Raw genomic sequence first — 23,515 nt, 5'->3', positions numbered from 1 at the left:
AAAAAGGCGAAGACGAATTTTAATTGTTTCTTATATTCTTTTGTAGAGGAAATATAATTTTCTTAAAATGTATTCGCATACTTCATTTTATGAACCCTCTGTATATATTTTACAATATAATAAAAGTGAGGTTTAAATTTTTTCGTCTTGTGACCAAGGACAAAGAAATCATCAACGTGCACCAAGGTCTCAAGTCTGGAACAAACTTCACAGCGGATGTATAGTTATAATCTCTTCCTAGGTTACGTGGGAAAGAAGAAGTCATCTCTATTCTGATCGTGGGTAATTATTTTCTAGCTTATAGCTTACACATACAAAAAATATTAATTTACACATGCATTATTTAGAAACATTGACAATATAAAAATTAAAGTAATTATTCAGTATATGGTTGCACCATGTAACATTGCATAAACATCAAAAAGTATTTTTCCTACTAAGTTACCCAAAATAGCTTGAATTAATTGTGAAATTATTAATTTTACTCTCATTCAGAATTCCACATTTCACGATAATATTCTCGTTCTCGGTAATATAACCAAATTAGAACACTAGATCCCTTTAGCATCTTTTGTGATAAAAGATCTGTAATCTTAATAATAATGTGTCACTAAGTGAGATCTCATTACAAAGAAAGGTGTAAATATTTAGATCCTGTTCGTGAAACATAAGATGCTAAATATATCAGAAAGTACGATCAAGCGGATTACACTCTCACAATGTGATCTAGTTTGACTTCTTTTCCATCTTATTACTTGTTTAAACTAGTATCAAAACTATTACTTTACAAGGAACTATTCTTTCACTGCTGATTATTTCGTTTCATGAAAACTTTCTTCGTCAGCGTAATTATATCATCTGAAGTATCTTCCGGAAACAGTGCTATTATGGAAAGGTTGCTATGTTGCTAAACAAAGTTGTTTTTCCCTTTTAAAAAAAATCTTAAAAAGCGCTCTTTCTACACCTTCTGAACTAGACAAAAGTCCAAACTTAAATTATTTTAAGCTCTCCAATTTCTAGGTTTTAAATTAGTTTCGTCTTTTGCAATACAAAGAAGATGCACCAAAAGTACTTAGACTGTGAAAATGACAGTGATATTAAAAATGTTCTAATATATTATAATCTGATGTAATCTAATTTTTTATTTATAATGTTATGTACAAATAATGGATGTTTTTATTCACATCTGTATTTAATTAAAAATTGTCAATCACAGAATTAGTTCTTTAACAATAATGTTTACAAATTAATTCGATTTAGATGTGCTTAAGACGGAAGCGGTGAATATTTGTTGTAAAATTCGGGGAATATTCTTCAAGTCCATACACACAAATGCCTTTCCAGAAGGCATTTTTGTCATCAATCTAAAAAATGGAAACGAATATAAAACATTAATTCTTATTTTAGATAAGTGATAATAACAAAGATATCTGGATATACCTTTCGGCTTGATTGCCCAGTGAACCTATGAAAATTGCGTAAGCACTGACATTTGAATTTGAAGTTAGAACTTTAACAAATCGTTCGGCTGGAATTCCATAACGTTCTAAATTTGCATCCGAAAGTACAACAACTATTGATTCATCGGAATCTTCCTTCGCCAAACTGGCAATCGCGTGTTGCGTTGCCTCAAGAGTATTGTCTCCAGACATACAAAATTGCGAGTGAGCATGCATTGTCTAAACAAATTTGACAGCCCGTAATTATAAATAATTTATATTTCTCATGTGGACTAACAATTAAGTTATCCAAATTCGCTAGAATATTATCGTCACAAGCTAGACTTGCAATTACAGAAGGAAATATTAATTCGTTTACAAATTAAAGAATTTACTTCCAAGTTCAATTACCCACCTTAATTACTTCTAATGTTCGTTTATTATCTGCAGGAGGTTGTGAATGATCCACGAAAACAATATTATAATCTTCTCCAGAATGGCCAACTATATCGTATTTTAATTTTTCTTCATATCCATTGAAAGCTTCAATTACCATAATACAAGCTTCCATTTCTCGATCTAATCTACCATCGTATCCGTTAAATCTGTACATACTGCCAGACACATCGACAACTAGTTTTAATCGTTTTGGTTTTAATTGAGGAGCTCCAATTTCTGGTTCTTTCTCAGCTCTCCTTCGATAGATATTCTTCTCTCCAGTTAAGCCTTCAATTAACTTTGTATCATCTAGTTCTCCTGATGTTTGATGCCTCCACCATTGGCGCTCATGACTTTTTGCTTGAAGACTTCCTAAATTTTAAAAACAATGAAATGGTTGACTAATATGCAATAAAAAGTGCGAACAAAATATTTATCTATGAGCATTAAAGAAAGTGCGCTAGTAAACAAAATTATAAAAATATCGAATGGAAACTTATACATCAGGAAACTATTTATCTTCTACAATATTATCAATTTTGCTAAAAATCTTAAACCCGAATTTCTTGAGAAAAAATATTCACGATGAGCAAAAAAAATTAAGCAAAATGTTCCTATAACGTATAAAACGCCATCTGAATTTACCGTCAGTTGCAATAAGTACAATTTTGCTATACTAAAAATTCTTCTAATCGGATAATAAATCAAATAGAAACAAATTCTAGGATCGAGACCTTCAATCACCTCGAATTCAACAAGATGATGAATTGTCGATTGTTGCTTCAGGAAATTTTGACCAAATCTGCCAGGCGCAACTAATTTATTTATCGATTTTGACCAACTCTGCCTGGCGCAACTAATTTATTTATCGATTTTGACCAACTCTGCCAGGCGCAAGTAATTTATTTATCGATTTTGACCAACTCTGCCAGGCGCAACTAATTTATTTATCGATTTTGACCAACTCTGCCAGGCGCAACTAATTTATTTATCGATTTTGACCAACTCTGCCAGGCGCAAGTAATAAATTTATCGATTTTAACAAAATCTGCCAGGCGCAACTAATTTATTTATCGATTTTGACCAACTCTGCCAGGCGCAACTAATTTATTTATCAATTTTGACCAACTCTGCCAGGCGCAGGTAATTTATTTATCGATTTTGACCAACTCTGCCAGGCGCAACTAATTTATTTATCGATTTTGACCAACTCTGCCAGGCGCAACTAATTTATTTATCGATTTTGACCAACTCTGCCAGGCGCAACTAATTCATTTATCAATTTTGACCAACTCTGCCAGGCGCAGGTAATTTATTTATCGATTTTGACCAAATCTGCCCGGCGCAAGTAATAAATTTATCGATTTTGACCAAATCTGCCAGGCGCAACTAATTTATTTATCGATTTTGACCAACTCTGCCAGGCGCAACTAATTTATTTTTCAATTTTGACCAACTCTGCCCGGCGCAAGTAATTTATTTATCGATTTTGACCAAATCTGCCCGGCGCAACTAATTTATTTATCGATTTTGACCAACTCTGCCAGGCGCAACTAATTCATTTATCAATTTTGACCAACTCTGCCAGGCGCAGGTAATTTATTTATCGATTTTGACCAAATCTGCCCGGCGCAACTAATTTATTTATCGATTTTGACCAACTCTGCCAGGCGCAACTAATTTATTTATCGATTTTGACCAACTCTGCCAGGCGCAACTAATTTATTTATCAATTTTGACCAACTCTGCCAGGCGCAGGTAATTTATTTATCGATTTTGACCAAATCTGCCCGGCGCAAGTAATAAATTTATCGATTTTGACCAAATCTGCCAGGCGCAACTAATTTATTTATCAATTTTGACCAACTCTGCCTGGCGCAAGTAATTTATTTATCGATTTTGACCAAATCTGCCCGGCGCAACTAATTTATTTATCAATTTTGACCAACTCTGCCAGGCGCAACTAATTTATTTATTGATTTTGACCAACTCTGCCAGGCGCAACTAATTTATTTATCGATTTTGACCAACTCTGCCAGGCGCAAGTAATTTATTTATCGATTTTGACCAAATCTGCCCGGCGCAAGTAATAAATTTATCGATTTTGACAAAATCTGCCAGGCGCAAGTAATTTATTTATCGATTTTGACCAACTCTGCCAGGCGCAACTAATTTATTTATCGATTTTGACCAACTCTGCCAGGCGCAGGTAATTTATTTATCGATTTTGACCAACTCTGCCAGGCGCAACTAATTTATTTATCGATTTTGACCAACTCTGACAGGCGCAACTAATTTATTTATTGATTTTGACCAAATCTGCCCGGCGCAAGTAATAAATTTATCGATTTTGACAAAATCTGCCAGGCGCAAGTAATTTATTTATCGATTTTGACCAACTCTGCCAGGCGCAACTAATTTATTTATCGATTTTGACCAACTCTGCCAGGCGCAACTAATTTATTTATCGATTTTGACCAACTCTGCCAGGCGCAACTAATTTATTTATCGATTTTGACCAACTCTGCCAGGCGCAACTAATTTATTTATCAATTTTGACCAACTCTGCCAGGCGCAAGTAATTTATTTATCGATTTTGACCAAATCTGCCCGGCGCAAGTAATAAATTTATCGATTTTGACAAAATCTGCCAGGCGCAAGTAATTTATTTATCGATTTTGACAAAATCTGCCAGGCGCAAGTAATTTATTTATCGATTTTGACCAACTCTGCCAGGCGCAACTAATTTATTTATCGATTTTGACCAACTCTGCCAGGCGCAGGTAATTTATTTATCGATTTTGACCAACTCTGCCAGGCGCAACTAATTTATTTATCGATTTTGACCAACTCTGCCAGGCGCAGGTAATTTATTTATCGATTTTGACCAACTCTGCCAGGCGCAACTAATTTATTTATCGATTTTGACCAAATCTGCCCGGCGCAAGTAATAAATTTATCGATTTTGACAAAATCTGCCAGGCGCAACTAATTTATTTATTGATTTTGACCAACTCTGCCAGGCGCAACTAATTTATTTATCGATTTTGACCTACTCTGCCAGGCGCAAGTAATTTATTTATCGATTTTGACCAAATCTGCCCGGCGCAAGTAATAAATTTATCGATTTTGACAAAATCTGCCAGGCGCAAGTAGTTTATTTATCGATTTTGACAAAATCTGCCAGGCGCAAGTAATTTATTTATCGATTTTGACCAACTCTGCCAGGCGCAACTAATTTATTTATCGATTTTGACCAACTCTGCCAGGCGCAGGTAATTTATTTATCGATTTTGACCAACTCTGCCAGGCGCAACTAATTTATTTATCGATTTTGACCAACTCTGCCAGGCGCAACTAATTAATTTATCGATTTTGACCAAATCTGCCAGGCGCAAGTAATTTATTTATCGATTTTGACCAACTCTGCCAGGCGCAACTAATTTATTTATCGATTTTGACCAACTCTGCCAGGCGCAAGTAATTTATTTATCGATTTTGACCAAATCTGCCCGGCGCAAGTAATAAATTTATCGATTTTGACAAAATCTGCCAGGCGCAAGTAATTTATTTATCGATTTTGACCAACTCTGCCAGGCGCAACTAATTTATTTATTGATTTTGACCAACTCTGCCAGGCGCAGGTAATTTATTTATCGATTTTGACCAACTCTGCCAGGCGCAACTAATTTATTTATCGATTTTGACCAACTCTGCCAGGCGCAACTAATTTATTTATTGATTTTGACCAAATCTGCCCGGCGCAAGTAATAAATTTATCGATTTTGACAAAATCTGCCAGGCGCAACTAATTTATTTATCGATTTTGACCAACTCTGCCAGGCGCAACTAATTTATTTATCGATTTTGACCAACTCTGCCAGGCGCAGGTAATTTATTTATCGATTTTGACCAACTCTGCCAGGCGCAACTAATTTATTTATCGATTTTGACCAACTCTGCCAGGCGCAACTATTTTATTTATCGATTTTGACCAACTCTGCCCGGCGCAAGTAATAAATTTATCGATTTTGACCAACTCTGCCAGGCGCAACTAATTTATTTATCGATTTTGACCAACTCTGCCAGGCGCAACTAATTTATTTATCGATTTTGACCAACTCTGCCAGGCGCAAGTAATTTATTTATCGATTTTGACCAACTCTGCCAGGCGCAACTAATTTATTTATCGATTTTGACCAAATCTGCCAGGCGCAAGTAATTTATTTATCGATTTTGACCAACTCTGCCAGGCGCAACTAATTTATTTATCGATTTTGACCAACTCTGCCAGGCGCAAGTAATTTATTTATCGATTTTGACCAAATCTGCCCGGCGCAAGTAATAAATTTATCGATTTTGACAAAATCTGCCAGGCGCAAGTAATTTATTTATCGATTTTGACCAACTCTGCCAGGCGCAACTAATTTATTTATCGATTTTGACCAACTCTGCCAGGCGCAGGTAATTTATTTATCGATTTTGACCAACTCTGCCAGGCGCAACTAATTTATTTATCGATTTTGACCAACTCTGCCAGGCGCAACTAATTTATTTATTGATTTTGACCAAATCTGCCCGGCGCAAGTAATAAATTTATCGATTTTGACAAAATCTGCCAGGCGCAAGTAATTTATTTATCGATTTTGACCAACTCTGCCAGGCGCAACTAATTTATTTATCGATTTTGACCAACTCTGCCAGGCGCAACTAATTTATTTATCGATTTTGACCAACTCTGCCAGGCGCAACTAATTTATTTATCGATTTTGACCAACTCTGCCAGGCGCAACTAATTTATTTATCAATTTTGACCAACTCTGCCAGGCGCAAGTAATTTATTTATCGATTTTGACCAAATCTGCCCGGCGCAACTAATTTATTTATCAATTTTGACCAACTCTGCCAGGCGCAAGTAATTTATTTATCGATTTTGACCAAATCTGCCCGGCGCAAGTAATAAATTTATCGATTTTGACAAAATCTGCCAGGCGCAAGTAATTTATTTATCGATTTTGACCAACTCTGCCAGGCGCAACTAATTTATTTATCGATTTTGACCAACTCTGCCAGGCGCAACTAATTTATTTATCGATTTTGACCAACTCTGCCAGGCGCAACTAATTTATTTATCGATTTTGACCAACTCTGCCAGGCGCAACTAATTTATTTATCAATTTTGACCAACTCTGCCAGGCGCAGGTAATTTATTTATCGATTTTGACCAAATATGCCCGTTTTTGCGTTTTCAATTAAACCTGTCATAATTTTTAATTTCCCTATGGTTAAAATTATTTTATTGCTCCATTCATCCTTTACAGTAGGACACTTCTAGATCCCCAATATTAATTTTTGACTGGCTACAAAAACAACTCCAACAGAAGCGCTGGGTTGTATTGCAGCTTTATCTAAAATAGGAATTTTTACCTAAAACAACTCTGAGGGCTTGAACTTCTTTCCGAACTGCATCACTATATTGGCTGTAAAGGTTATGATCATATTCACTCATTCTAATATCTTTTAGACGTTGTTTAAATGCTTTTAATCCCATTTCTCTAGCAGCTTTCTTAATATGTTCCGGTACAGTATTTTTCTCTTCATCGCTCAACTGATGAACCGTGTGGCCAGCATCTAAACGATAGGGTCCTCCTTTTCCTCCAAGACCAGCTGTGTCCCTTCCTAATCGAAATTATAATTAGGTAAGAAGTTCTTACCGAATAAACAAAAAAATATTAGTATAATTATTAATTACCTCCAGTACCACCAGCCCAAGTATTCCCACCAACGTGAGGTTCATCATTGTGATCAATTTTACCATGTTTAGGACCACTGATATCTAATCCTGAATATCTTTCCTTAGTTAATTGCAAACGTTGTCCATCACCGCCTACCATTTTACGCCACTCTCCCAAAGATTTTTCAATGTTGATTAAGGAAGTTTCCCACAAGCGGACGCAACCGCCGGCATCGACAGTCACAACACCTTCATTAGAAGTTAGTGCAGAGTAAAGTGGAAGTTCTTGTGTATAGAGCCATTGTGTTACTGGTGACACATTTACTGGTCTATGTAATTAAAAAGGATTCTAAAGTTTCACAAGAAAGAGTTCAATAATATTTTTATGATTAACTGTATAACTTACTGAGGTATTGGAAGATATCTAACTTTATGATTAGAAGTGTCCACAATTTCGAAGTAAGCAGAGACTTCTAATGGTTTCTTTTCATCAGGAAAAATTCCCTTTGGTACAAGATTCGGAGAAACTGTACGTACAATTTGTCCGTTATCAGTGATAATTGGTTGACCAGGAATTTTCCTCTTCTCCTTTCGAGGCCAAAAAAATACATCATTCGCGCTATCTAATTCCGGAAATCCAACAATAATTGTCGCAAAATTTTTATCATCAGCTAAAAGTCTATTTGGTGAATTAATATTCCTCTTTAAAGCATTACTGAGAATGTCTTCACGAAGATTATCTTTACCACAAGATACAAAGACTCCTATTTTTTCATCATTTGTTCCAGCTACTTCAATACTTTTTAGAACATTAGGACATGGATTAGCTGATGATGATTTAACAAGTGTATACATTTTGTTAGAATTACTTTGAATTAGCCATCTATCTTTCAATGCGGGTAAAATTGATTCTATTGGAAATGGAAGATTCATTGAATAAGCTGCCATTTTATTCAAATTAACAATTTCTATATTATTATCATAGGGTGTAAATAAAATCAACAAATCATCAGAAATTAGAAAATCGGTTTTCAACTTCCAAATAACATCCTTGTTTCTAAACGTCTGGGAAAATTTATCACTTGCCATATCCATGAACGAGGATAATTGTAAATTATTCACAATTCCTTGCTCTAAATTCACTGACAAAATTGTATTCGACTGTAAATTAAATAATAGAATTAAATAATGTTAATAAATAAATTTAATTTTCATTAACATTTACCGTTGCTTCGTGAATAATTAGATTTCCACTTTTATCTGGCGCAATTGTATAAAGGGGTTTATTTCCTATAGTTGGAGTTATCAATCCTTGAAGAGGTATTTCCTGAATATATTCCGATTCTCTAGTCATTGTGAAAACTGACAGTGGATTTGTAGTTAGCACATGAAATTTATCATCTACTCCACTTTTATTAAAACCTTTCGTAACAGCCAATGCAGAAACAACTCCCGTATTATTAATTGGAATTGTCCAGTAACTTAACATTTCAGTAAACCAAGCCGATCGGGCTTCTACTTTATCTAAAATGTGCAATCGTTTCTTTTGATTTGCGATTGTTTTCAATTTAACAAATCTCTCATGAACAGTTATTGTTCTCTCTTTATTTGATATATTCCAAGTGCCGTGGAATTTTAATTTTGGCAAAGGAATTCTGAAAGAACGACAAAAGGATCAGTGTTTGTTTTAAATTCTGTTTATTAAAAATATCATACAATGTACAAAAAGTAATTAAGTAGCAGTAATCAATTGATTTTGTATTCTATAAAGGGATCTTACTCTTTAGCTAATTCCACATTTTTAGAACTCGTTCCGATTGGAATTCCATGTTTGTGAAGAACAGATATTAGTGTATCGAACACTTCAGGTGAATATCGATCAAAATCGAATACATTCTGTACAACACTGTTTAAGGATTCTTTCGGGAATTTCTGAAAGTGTTATAGGTTATTAGATTTACTTTGTAGGAAACAAATAAAAGTGTTAATCAACAAAAGTATGATTAGTGTTTTTAGTTAGAAAATAAGTTTTCACCAACCTGTAAATGTTTCACAATGTTTACGACTTCTCTGGTGGAGTAAGGATAAGAAACAAGTCCTTGATCAGCCATACTTCTTAATTCACCAAAAGCTTTTACAAGTTTGTAAATTATTTTATCATCGACATCTGGACCATATTGTTTCAACAATTGAATTTCATTTTCAACTGTAGGATTATCAACGGAATGAGTACTGAATAAATCACCCAAAGAACCAAAGAAATCATTTCCTAAAAATGGAAAACCAGGTCTGTTGGCAAGTACAATCATTCTAAAGTCTGGATGCATTGCTATTAAATCAGAAGCTTCTTCAATCCGATCGGAAGGAACTATTCTTCGTCCATCTGACAATATCATTTCGCCAGATTCAACTAATGTCTGAAAGAATAATTTACTAAACATGATATTTATTCAAAATTTAGTATTTAGTAAAAATATGAACCTTTAAAATACAAGTGACATGCGTTGGTGCCTTATCAGCCTCATCGATGACCAAAACATGTCCAAATTTAACAGCCTGAACTAATGGTGAATCTTCATAAACAACCACACCATCTTTAACCATTGGCTGTATGGTCAAAGTTTGTACAGTAGTATCTCTATGCAACTGAATGTATTCTCTGGGTCTATTCATCAATTGTAGTAAACGATCTGCTATCTTATTTTTACCAACTCCCTGATTACCCACAAGTAATAAATTCTGTCCCAAGCTAAAATCTTGCAGTAAATTCTCAAGGAGAGTCAAATGCTGAGGAACGTTGTAAAAGAGAATATCAGGAATTTTAGTAAGTGCATTCGTCTTATATCGTTTCATTGTTGTTTCACCAATTGTCACATTTTCTTCATCAACTTTGCAAACTATTTTCGTATCAAAATCTTTCCCCTTGGGGATGATTTCTAATTTTTTTAAACAATTCTCCAAAGTCTGTTTTGTTAATATTGGTAGAAATCTTGCTAAACAGGCACGTTGCACTATATCATAAACATCACTGTTTGGAAATTTATTCATTTTTGCTGCAATTCTAAAAAGTTGTCTTGTACTCAAGGAACTTGATATAGATTGTAGTGTTGGATCAGTTGATGAACGTAATACATGAGCTAATTCTATAATTTTTAAAAGATCCTTGCTTGGTTCTCCATACTGCAATCGTATTCAAAAAATAATAAAAACAAAACACTAAATTACAATTTGCTGTGGAATAAATCATTTCTTGAATAAATTACCTTTGATCGAATAACATGGATTTCTTCAGTATCATCTAGAGGTCTCATTTCGTGAAATAGGAAAAGACTTAGTAATTCCGAATTCAACCATTGTCCAACTGAACTATTCAACATTGGCGGTTCCGCCAGACTAATAATCCTGAATGCTGGATGAATTTTCAAAATTCCGGAATTATTCATTTCGTCATCAGTTTTTTGAAATTTTTCTTTAATCGCATCATAATGTTCAGCCGCCATTAGACGTTTTCCATCGTGCATTTGTAATTCCCGATTTTGTACTAATCTGTTAATTAAAATTTAGTATTAGGATTTGAAATTCCAGTGAATGTAGGTGACATGTAACTCTGGCAATACAGATTATGGGAAAATTTTAGCAAAAGGAATTTGCCTGCGAATATCATTTTATCTGGGGCCAAGAATTTATTGACCCTGAGTAGAATAGGACTCGAAATAATTTGAATTTAAACGAATGAACTGGAAATGGGTACAATGGATATCAAACCCAAGTGCCTACTGTTTGTGTAGGAACTGAGGTTCGACTTCGGTTAATTAAATTTGATTCTAAAAACTTTATTATTAACCTGTAAATAACAGCCAGAGTGCTAGGATGAAGTCTATGGATTCCATCTAATACTGCTAATTTCCCTTCCAGGGCGGCTGTAATTAAAGCAGAATTTTTCCAAACAGTATCTCCATTAATCAAAGTTGTTCTTTGCTGAATAAGATCCCTAGAAGTCATATCCTAAAAATCGATACTTATTTAAAAGTTTAGAAATAATTAAGATGAATATAAAAATTCCACAATAAATAAAATACTTAAGACTTGAAAATTTTGTTCTATAAAATTATTTTGTAAAGTAATATTAAGTTTGTAAAACGAAAACTTTAGTTAAGTTAGTGTTACATCTTACCTGATAAAGCACTATGGGCTCAATTTGATAACCTAGCAAATTCGCTAATTTTGTGACTGTTGCAGATTTTCCACAACCTTTCGGACCAACAAGACACCAATCCAATGTCAAGTGAGTCTTCATCATATTAGCAATTAATGCATTTTGATAATAAGTATCTACAAACCACTCCAGTGAATTTTTACAATGTCCAGAACCTGCTGGAACCTGATATTCAAAATTTATAGAAAAAATATTTTTGAATAAAATAATTAAGATACAAAATTTATTGACTTCTTACATTAACAATTGTTTCATCTCCATTTGAATTAATAATTACTTCTGCTTTACTATCTAATAGTTTGATATCTTTTACACTACTATTTTCTTCCTTTATTGATTTTTTATCTAAAACGCCAAATGTTTCTAGAATATCTTCGACTGCTGTTTTACCTTCTTTGGTTAAAAATAATTTATAAGGATAATATCTATAAAATACATTATAAACACTCGTGTTTGGAAAATTTTCCTATAAAGAAAATTATGGATGTTAAAAAATATATTTGAAAAGCTTAAAAATAGCTGGTGGTAATTAGAATAATTCAGTTACCAAAATAAATGCAGCGGACGTCACATTGTCTAGGGGAAAATCAGGAAGTCCCAAATTTAGAGCTTCTTCGGTTGCAAGAGCATGACAGCAGGAGAGAAATTGAGATAATTTGCCAGGATCAACGTTAGGAGTTAATTTTTTCATTTCCTCAAGTTGCTCCTGAAAAAATTTATTTTTATTACGAAATAAATTTTTTGTCTTTCCTAATTTGGATTTTATTTAAACGTTTCGCCGTGTGTCGCAGAAAGGGGTTAAAGGGGAAATGGAAGTTGAAGTGGCTGCGTCGTGATGTACTGGTAAGGCCAAATAATTACACCCGCAGCCATGCGTGCCGTGGAAGTCGTTGCAGTAATGTCATTAATTGTGTTTGAACGGTCCGCAAATAATTACTCAAAACCCTTCGCATGTCACAGAAGCGGACTAAAGAGAGAACTGAAAATTTGTTCTGGCAACTCCAAACGAAGGGTTTGTGATCTGATACAATTTTAAATCTTCATCCAAAAAGATGATGTCCAAAATATTTAACTGATACTATTGCTAATAATTCCTTTTCAGTAGTCGTGTAATTTATTTCAGCTTTATTTAGCCAAACGAAGGGTTCGTGATCTGTTACAATTTTAAATCTTCGTCCAAAATTAATTGGTCATACTATTGCTAATAATTCTTTTTCAGTAGTCGTGTAATTTATTTCAGCTTTATTTAAAGTTTTTGAAGCAAATGCTCATATTGAAACAGTTCTAAGCATAATATCCATCTTAATAATCTTGTACTAGGATTTATTTCGTTATGTAACTAAACTAATGTTTTATGATCTGCCTGAATAGTGAATGTCCGTCCTAATAAATATTATCTTAATCTTTTTGCACCCCACACTATTGTCAATAATTCTTTTTCTGCTGTATTATAATTTTGTTCTGCTTTATTTAATACTCTTGAAATTTAACAGTATGTACGTCCCTCTTGAGAAGGTATGCTTAGAATACCCAAGGAGCCTGTTCTCCTTTTCATGATTACAAATATTTTCCGATGAAAAAGTGCTTCCTAAATATGCAAATAATAGTGTTAATGACAATTTACCATCTAAAAGTAATAATACACTTGAAAGGAGGAATTTAGGCTAATAAGTCTTAATCCTCAAATGAGTAATAATTATGTATAATAACTTTTGCTGTAAATTTAAAGTAAAAAAATTTTTAATTCGCGATAGGTGGATGCCTCTTCAATTTGTGCTAAATAGTTTCCCAACATGATTAACAACAAGAACCATTCTTCACACCAGTGAGCTTCAATGAATTACTACCTCTCAACACGAAACCGCCTTACAATTGCTACATTTCCATCAAAAGTTTTCAATTTAAATTACCCTTATCTCCAATAGATAATCATTATAATAGCACTCGAATTCCTAGAAATCTTTAGATTTTCAAGCTATTTTGCAATTTCTCTATTCTCGTGCAAAAAAAAAAAAAAGTTAAATTAGTTTCTAAAATTAAATGCACTTTGAAGCACAATTATTTTTAATCCACATTTTGTATTCCGTTAAGAGACCACTAGACTCAGATATTTGAAAATTCGTGCATAGTTTCCATTTTTTTAAAACTGCGATTTCAAATAGAATATTTCTTGATTATTTATACCAAAACCCCGTTCCAATTTTAATTGTTACTAATTAAAATTAAATCGGGAAACACTATAGCAGGGATGCCACGAAAATTTAATTTTGTTTTTCCCTGACTTTTCCCTGATTTCCAGACAAAATTTTGACCCTGAAGAATATACCGATTCACTCCAAAAATTATTAGATACTCAAAGAAATGTTCTATATTACATTTATATTTACGAATTTTTTTAAATGTAAAATTATTCGACAACATCAATAACTTCTTTTTTAAATAAATACATTCATTTTTAAATAAATCATTATTATTTTTCTATAGGAATTAAGGATTTTAAATTAAAACCTTCTGAAATTAAACACTTATAAAAAATTATTATAAAACATAAAGAAATCGATCACTCCGAGTCTTCGACTCGGAGCAATCGATTTCTTCACGTTTTATAATAAATTTAAAATGATAAAGTGTGATAAAATCATTATTTTATATTATAAGAATATTGCAACTTCTATAAATTTAAATTTTCAAAGATTTTAATCTTTGAACCCTTTTTAAAATTCACTTATTTATAAAAATTCACGCTATGATGCTTTTAATATTCAATTATAATTTTAAATTTTAAGTGAAATTCATTTTTAAACAATTTTTATTAGAAAATTTTTCGAGAATTCAATTATTTAAATACAAAGATAAATAATGTATTAAATAATTAAATATTTCTTAAAATTGAATTTTTTAAAAGAAATTTATAAAAAAAAATTTTTAAATAATTGAATTCTTTCGGCGAATTTTAAAAAAATTATAAAGAATAAATGCAATTTTCTATCAGTTTATGTAAAATTGTATAAAAATTAATTGAAACTCTGCTATAAATATTGTTATTTATAAAAATAATTTAATTCTTGCAATGAATTTTATTAAAAAATTTTTAAAAAATTAAATTCCCGTGAAGAATTTTATTTGTGAAAATAATTGAATTCCGGAGAAAAATATTATTATATTTATGATATTAATTAATTTCTTGTGAAAAAAATAATTGTGAAAAAATAATTAAATTCCATCGAGAAATTTCATTAAAAAATTGAAAATAATTGAAATCTGACGAAGAATTTTATTAATTTTCTTTTTTTAAATAATTGAATTCTTGTGAAAAGTTTTATTTTTGAAAAAAATTGAATTCTTGGGAAGAATTTTATTATTTATGAAAATATTTGATTTCTTACGAAGAATTTTATTCAAATTTTTTTCAAATAATTGAATTCCCATTAAAAAAAATGTATTATTTGTGAAAATAATTGAATTCTCAAGAAGAATTGTATTGAAAATAATTTAATTGAATAGGAAAATTTTATTAAAATTGTGCAATATTATTAACTAAAATCTTGTAAAGAATTTTGGCAAAATTTTTTTAAATAATAGAATTTTTAAAAGAATTTTATTTAAATTTTGCGAAATAATTGAATTTCTCAGAATTATTTTTTTCTATTTTCCTTTGAATATATTTGAATTCTTTCGATAAACTTCATTATTAAAAATTAAAAATAATTGAATTGGTGCGAAGAAATTTATAAAAAAAAATTGAAAAGTAATTGAATTTCTGTGAAATTTTTATTGAAATTTCGTTTAAATAATTGAATTCTTTTGGAAAATTGTATTAAAATAGTAGAGATAGGTATTAAAAATAAATAATTATTATATTAAATAAATAATATTAATATAAAATTGAAATAATATAAAATATTAAATAAATAATATTATAGATATTAAAAATAATTGAAATGAGGAAATTTTTTGAAAATAATTGAATTTCTGTAATCAGTTGTTCTTAAAATTTCTATTTAAATTCATTAAAAATTGAATATTTTTAAAATTTCATATGCAGATTTTAAACGCAATAACTCTTTTAAAAATTTGAAATCTAATTAATTTTGAAATTTTTTTTTTTTTTTTTTTTTTTATTCGTTAAATATTTCTTAAAAAATAATGTTATGATAGTTCTTGAAGAATTCAGTTATTTAAAAAGAAATTATTGTCAGAAACAGAAAAAATTGAAAGCTTTGTATTAAAATTCTTGTCAATTTCATAGTTTATGAGGCAAACAAAAAAGACACAAAAATTCAGAATTTTCTTATAAATTCTAAGACTTAAATTTTTTCCAGTACTTTTAATAAAAATCCTTGCCTTTTTCCTGATTTCCCTGACCAATTCTCATTTCCCTGACTTCTCTGACTTGTGGAACGAAAAAAAAATTTCCAATTTTAACAAAAACCCATAATAAGGAATACTTTTTGTAATTAGTAAGTTATTAGAAATAGCAGTGTAAGTTTTAAAATTTTAAACCTATTTCTTGCACGACATAATATAAGAAGCTTAAGAGACGTAACAAACTTTTTACAAATTTTTTTTTTTAAAAAAAGAGTTCCCTTATGATCTTATAACAAAAATATATATGTCGACTCATTAGTTGTCGCTGACACGCGATTTTTGTGGAAAGTAATTTTCTGAGTCTACCGCATATGCCAAAAAACACCTTACGTACAACTTATTTACTCAAAAATGACAAATACGGTGTCTTATTTTTATAAACTCTATTCCACCACTATATTTCCATTTTTTTTTTTTTTTTTTTTTTAAATTAAACATTTGCGACAAAAAACTTTAATATTAAATATTTTCCTCACTTTTATTGAAAAGACAACGAAAAAGGTTTATCAAATTAAAAAACTGGAGATAATTCGAATAAATCAACTTTTAGCTTAAAAATTCAAATATCGGCAAGGAACCCGGAAATATTTGATAATCATATATAAACTAGACGTGACAGTAAAATTAGAGTATAATTTTATATGACAAAAACTTTTTCTAATCGCATGATTTGTACGCGTGAAATATCACGACATCTCTTACTGGCACGAAAGAATTTTTTTTTTTTTTTTTTTTTTTTTTTTTTTTTTTATAACAAAAACTAAAACAAAATAAATTACATATCAATGTAAAGTTGATTTAACAAGAAGCTTTCCAGAGTACACCATTTGCTTAAAAAAAAAGTGTTACAAAAATGAAAAAATAAATAACTAGTATTCGAATTACCTTGCAAATATGTTCATCATCAGTTTCTTCAGCAGAAATTCCAAATACTTCAATAAGCTGAGATTTTGACAATTTCACTTCAATTTGAAATAGTAATTTTCTTTTCCTCAATTAGGGGTAATTATGTGTGTAATTAAATGAATAAAGTAGGGAGAAAGTATGAAGAAAGGATGGAAAAAGAATGAAGAAAGTATGGACTGTCTTAAAAATTTTGATTTCTATATTTACGTAGGGAGGAGAAAAGGAAAAGTTTTAATCACATATTAAAGATTCTTGGGATGAATATTTTTCTACTTTGAAAGATGGTAGGAAGATGTGTAACTGAACTTTACCCGGAGGGCACCAAATAATTTTCCTCTCTACATTTCTATTTGTCTCAATTTCCCCCGATGGTATCACTTCCTTGTGGAAATTATCATCTACAGAATCAATTGAATCCTGACTCGGCTGTTTTATTCCAAAATGTTTTTTCTTCATCTTCCTTAATTTCTCGTCCTCCTCTTTTGCCTCCTCCAATTTATAACTTTGAATTGGTATTGAAATCAAATTATCACGACGTCTGTAATTTCTCCTACGATTAAAATCCATCTCCAAATTATCATCACTCGATTCCTCTTTATCGTCATTTTGAACTTTTCTTGAGATATCCAACCATTGAAGGACCTTTTCCGATAGGGGATTCAAATGATTGTGATCCTCCTCAGCTATCAAGGAATTAAAAGCAATTTTTGATTTAATGTCTTTGTCAAAAATTGTGTCAATTGTTTTTCTTACTGATGAATTTATTTCTGATTGAAAAATATCTTCGTAGGAGAAATTAGTGATGTTTTTTGATAAACTGGAAATATTGTTGAGGGGAGATTTTTTTGAACATGGTGCCGATTGAGTTCGTATTAAATTTTCTTTGGGGATTTTTTCCGATTTCTCCACAACGACTCTTAATTTCAAGAAGCAATTATCAAGTGCTTCGGAATTTGAATTGTACGGCTCGTATTTAACGGGATAAATTTTTTCCTTCGTGACTAAAGTTTGCTGTCGCCTACGTGATTTAATATTCAAGAAAGGATCATCGTGAGAAAGAATAGCGTGTCGAATTCCATCCACCCACACTGTCCTCACAGTGATTGGTCTTTCTGATGAGGACCAAATTGGTGGCATTGTATAATTCACGAAATTTTCTTTTAAAATCTTTTATCTTTTAAGAAATGCTTGATGAAAAATATACTTTCAATTACACATTCAACAGTTGTTCTTCCAAAGTTCTTTCCAATCATTTTTTTCCTAATTCAAAGAAATAATTTTTTAACATGAAATTTATGTATCGTGACATAAATTAACAACATTAGAGAATTATTTAATTTTTAAAATTAAAAGAAGAAAAATTTTTAAATAAAAAACCATTGAATAACAAAAACGAAATTCTTTTCAAAATTAGAATTGAAAACTGAGATATTTTTCAATGATAAAGGAGGAGAAAAATGAAACGTATCGACTGCGACCAGGAAGACGGGAATGGTGACTGCCATTTGAAGCACGCGATCTAAACTGTCTCTGTGACCATCGCGCAGCTACAAAATCTCGGAGGGGATGTGAAATTTTTATGTCTTGAAAAATCTAACACCGAACACCCTATAAATCCATCTTTAAATTAAATTCTTAATAAGGAAAAACTTTTATTAACTATTTGCACGAATGTCCTCAAAAATCGTTTAATTTTAAAGTAACTACCTATCTGCAATCTAATTTTGCCCGCAGGAATTTCGGAACTGTCACGAATATAATTTATTTTAACTATACCACTTTCTTTTAACAGAAATGCTGCATTAAAGTTATAATGGAATTTATCTTTATTATTATATTTCCCGAATGATAAAAATGTAATTTTATTTTTGAAGGAGAAATATTAAATCTGATCCTAAGAGTATAAATTTAATGGGTTAGTTGTAACATTAAAAATATTATCATGGATAGCTAGCTAATAGAGAAAACGAAAGAATAATAATCAATAACTTTAAAAAATTGTAATAACAAATAATGTTTAACAACAAATTGTAATTTTCAAATAAGAAATAAATAGTTTAACAAATTATAAACATGTCAACAATAACAGGTGAATTGTAAAATAGAACAGAATCTCTAAATCTAATGAATTCAGAAAGATTACTCAAACAGGTGGTAAGAGAACAATGATTTTAAAAAAAAATTCATTCATCATTATTGTTTTTCCAATTTTTCATAGAATTTAATTTGAAACCTTTACAAAATTCAATTATTTCTAAAGATTGCAATTATTAGTAACTTCTCAAAAATTTAATTATTATCTAAAACTTTAAATGAAATTAATTTTTAAATCAATTTTATTATAAAATATAAATGTAAATTATTATAAAATATAAATGTAAATTATTATAAAATATAAATATAAATTATTATAAAATATAAATATTTTTTCGGAGTAATCACTTTCTTCATGTTTTACAATAATTAAAGGTGATTGAGTGATAAAATCATTATTTTGTAGTAAAATATAAGAATATTGTTTAACTTCTTCAAAATTATTTACATCATTTTAATTCAATTATTGTTTTCTAGAATTTTTAAAAATAAAATTCTTCTTTAAATCAATTATTTTTAATAATTTTCGATAAAGTTCTTTTCAGAATTTTTAAATTCATTTGTATTCAATTTTACCAAATTTCAATTATTCGGAAATTCTTCAATTTAAATATACATTAGAAAATAAAAATGTGAAATAATTTTAAAAAATTTCGATTAAACTTTTTGAAAAAAATTATTTTCATAGAATTTTTTAATTAAAAGTATGAAAAATTTAGATTGTCAAAGGGTTTTAATGTGAAACCTTTACAAAATTCAATTATTTCTCAAAAATTGCAATTATTAGTAGCTTCTGCAAAATTCAATTATTATCTAAATTAATTGAAATTAATAATTAATAATTAATTGAAATTAATTTTTAAATCAATTTTTATTAGAAAATTCTACGAGAATTGCAATCATTTTTATTATTTATGAAAATAATTTAATTATTGCGAAGAATTTTATAAAAAAATTTCAAACGATTGATTTTTTTTTGGAAAAAATTTATGCAAATTCTGTGTTAAATAATTGAATTCCTGTGAAATTTTTATTTTTTTGGAAAATAATTGAATGTTTGTGTAGAACTTTGTCAAAATTGTTTTTAAATAATTGAATTTTATTGATAAATTTTATTAAAATGATAGATATACACAAATCCTTGAATGAAAAATAATTTTCATATAATTGAAATTTTGCCATGAATTTTATTAAAATTTTTGAAAATAACTGAATTTTACATTAAATATTACAAAGTTTCAAACAATTGATTTTTTTCGAAAAAATTTATGGAAATTCTATTTTTAATAATTAAATTAGTGGGACAATTTCATTATTTTAGAAAATAATTGGATATTCAAGTAAAAATTTGTCAAAATTGTTTTTAAATAATTAAATTTTGTTGAGAAATTTTATTAAAATAATAAATATATACAAATTATTGAATGAATAATAATTTTTGGAAATAAATGAAATTTTTCAATGAATTTTATTAAAATTTTTGACAATAATTGAATTTTACATTAAATATTATAAAGTTTCAAACAATTGATTTTTTCGAAAAAATTTATGCAAATTCTATATTAAATAATTGAATTCGTATGAAATTTTTATTCTTTTTTTGGGAAAATAATTGAATGTTCGTGTAGAATATTATCAAAATTTTTGTTTAATAATTGAATTCTTTTGGGAAATTTTATTAAAATAGTAGAATATTGAAAATCATTGAATTAAAAAAATTTTTTTGAAAATAATTGGAATTCTGCCATGAATTTTATTAAAATTTTTAATTTTATTCATTTTGAAAATAATTGAATTTTACATTTAACATTATAAAGTTTCAAACAATTGATTTTCTTTTCAAAAAAATTTATGCAAATTTTATTTTTAATAATGGAATTCCTGGAAAATTTTCATTATTTTAGAAAATAATTGAATATTCGTGTAGAACTTTGTCAAAATTATTTTTAAATAATTGAATTTTGTTGAGAAATTTTATTAAAATAATAGATATATATATATATATATACAAATTATTGAATGAAGAATAATTTTTGAAAATAATTGAAATTTTGCAATGAATTTTATGAAAGTTTTTAAAAATAATTGAATTTTATTACTTTTCAAAATAATTGAATTCAAAAAGTAATTTAAAATTTATGAAAATAATTTGACTACTCCGAAAAATTTAATGCTAAATTTTAACATATTTGATTTTTTCGAAAAAATTCTATACAAATTCTATTTTAAATAATTGAATTCCTGTGAAATTTTTTTTTGAAAAATAATTGAATATTATCAAAATTTTTGTTTAATAATTGAATTCTTTTGGGAAATTTTATTAAAATAGTAGAATATTGCAAAATCATTGAATTAAGAACATTTTTTTGAAAAAATTGGAATTTTGCCATGAATTTTATTAAAATTTTTGAAAATTGAATTTTATTACTTTTGAAAATAATTGTATTCTTGTGATGAATATTATTATTTATGAAAATCATTGAATTATATTATTATTATAATATTAATTATATTATTTATAAAATTAATTATATTAATATTACAGGTATTAATTATATTTAATATTTATTAAGATAGTTGAATTCTTTCAAAGAATTTTTAAAAAAGAAATTTTTAAAATTGAAACTAATATCAACAGAATTGAAATTAAAATTTTTCAAAAATAAAATACTTCATTAAATGGTATAGTTGATTTTTTCTTCCGTTGTTGAATTTTGTTGATATTCTTTTTGATCGATTAAAAAGAATATCAACAAACGTCATTAAATGATTTATTTATAAAAATTACCTCAAAACTTGGTGATGAAATATGTCTTGCTTGAAATCTTGATCTAAGCGGTGGATCTAAAGGATGTCCAGAATATCGTGGCGCAGGAAGTCCTAAGGCAATTACTCGAAAATCCTCACTAACTCGAACTAATCGCCAAAAATCCAATTCCTTTTGAGAATGTTCCTATAAATAAAAGTAAAATTAAAAACTGTCTACACTGAAAATTAAAAAAATAAAATACAAATGAAATGAGGAATTAAATTACTTATCAAAATACCTTTAATAATTTATCATAACGAGAAGCAGGTATCAGAAATCTTCCATCCTCAAGATGCATTTCTCTATTTTCCAAAAGATTATTCAATATTGGCAGGACATTTCTTTCTGCCTTTTCAATACCTTCGAGAATTAAAATTCTACCATTTATTGCAGCTCTCACTGCACTTTGATCATGATAATTTGCCGTTCCATTTTCAATTTCTTTTCTTTGTTTAAGATCAGCTTCGGTTGTATCGCGTGATAAGGCAATAAATTCGACTTCTCTCTCTATTAATTCTAAATAAGCTAAAGCGAGATTCCTTCTTCTTTGTCCTGGCGCTCCCATTAGAAACATATCTTGTCCTAAAATATCTTTCTGCAGCATCCATCTTAAATGTCTTAAAATTTCCTGGCTCGGTTCCTTTACTTGAAAATAATAATCATCGTAAATTCCAATAATGTTAAAATTTACATTAAACATTTTCTCTATGAATTCATTTCGATTTTCTTAAAATATTTTGTATATACATATTTTACATTTACTCACAATAACTTCTTGGCACGTACTCTGGATTTTTCGCTGGTTTTACAACTTTGACGACATCTTTCAAAGTAACTAATGTTTGATCTGTAAAATTTTTAAATATTTAAATAAATATTTGTCTACTTTTAATTGTATTGATTATTTTTTTAGTTTTTTACCTGTTGACATAAAACGGAGCAAGCAGCTGAGGTTAGGTTTCAATCCAGATTGTTTTATTTTGTAACAACAACTAACATTTGTTGATTGTCGTAAAACAGAAGAAGCAAATAATAACATTTTAATTTTTTTATCGTAAAAGTAAATACATATTTACAAAAATTTCCAATGTTTACACAACAAAACTAAAACACGTGTTTTTGATTATTGACAACGTATAACTTCTTTTTGAAATATTTCTTCAATTTTAAAAAAAGATTTTCAATCTAGAAATAATTTTCACATTTTTTTTTCTATTGTATCAATTTTCATCACTTGAGACAAAGTTCCTTTGACAATGCAATAGAAATTTGGACTTTGTGTTCTGTAAATCGTAATAAGTGAGCCATTTGATAGTTGAATTACATCATAAGTGCGCGATCATGGCCAACTAATTTTATCGTCTGCTACTTTCTAACTTTGAAACCAGTTTGAAACTTTTAAATCTACATCAGGATTGCCACAAAAATTTAATTTTGTTTTTCCCTGACTTTTCCTAATTTCCAGACAAAATTTTCACTTTTTCTCCTGACCCTGAAGAATATTCTGATTT

At 29.2% G+C, this 23,515-nt stretch overlaps 1 protein-coding gene across 1 annotated transcript; it reads right to left on the bottom strand.

The window, feature by feature from the left end:
* Positions 1 to 1,121: 1,121 nt before the first annotated feature.
* LOC122498661 (von Willebrand factor A domain-containing protein 8) lies at positions 1,122 to 23,349 on the bottom strand. The gene is made up of 19 exons (XM_043606509.1): positions 22,926 to 23,349; positions 22,771 to 22,851; positions 22,243 to 22,649; positions 21,984 to 22,148; positions 12,375 to 12,533; positions 12,066 to 12,293; positions 11,786 to 11,992; positions 11,456 to 11,616; positions 10,875 to 11,157; positions 10,093 to 10,791; positions 9,651 to 10,028; positions 9,392 to 9,543; positions 8,837 to 9,266; positions 8,018 to 8,772; positions 7,630 to 7,940; positions 7,305 to 7,556; positions 1,855 to 2,249; positions 1,441 to 1,679; positions 1,122 to 1,364 (listed from the first exon to the last, which is right to left on the bottom strand). Exons 1-19 carry the CDS (start codon positions 23,041 to 23,043, stop codon positions 1,247 to 1,249), a joined length of 5,538 nt encoding a protein of 1,845 aa, XP_043462444.1. The 5' UTR covers positions 23,044 to 23,349; the 3' UTR covers positions 1,122 to 1,246.
* Positions 23,350 to 23,515: the final 166 nt, after the last annotated feature.

Source organism: Leptopilina heterotoma, unplaced genomic scaffold, assembly GCF_015476425.1.
Source record: "Leptopilina heterotoma isolate Lh14 unplaced genomic scaffold, ASM1547642v1 Lhet_157, whole genome shotgun sequence".
Lineage (NCBI taxonomy): Eukaryota > Metazoa > Arthropoda > Insecta > Hymenoptera > Figitidae > Leptopilina > Leptopilina heterotoma.
This window is presented reverse-complemented; position numbering and strand designations above follow the sequence as displayed.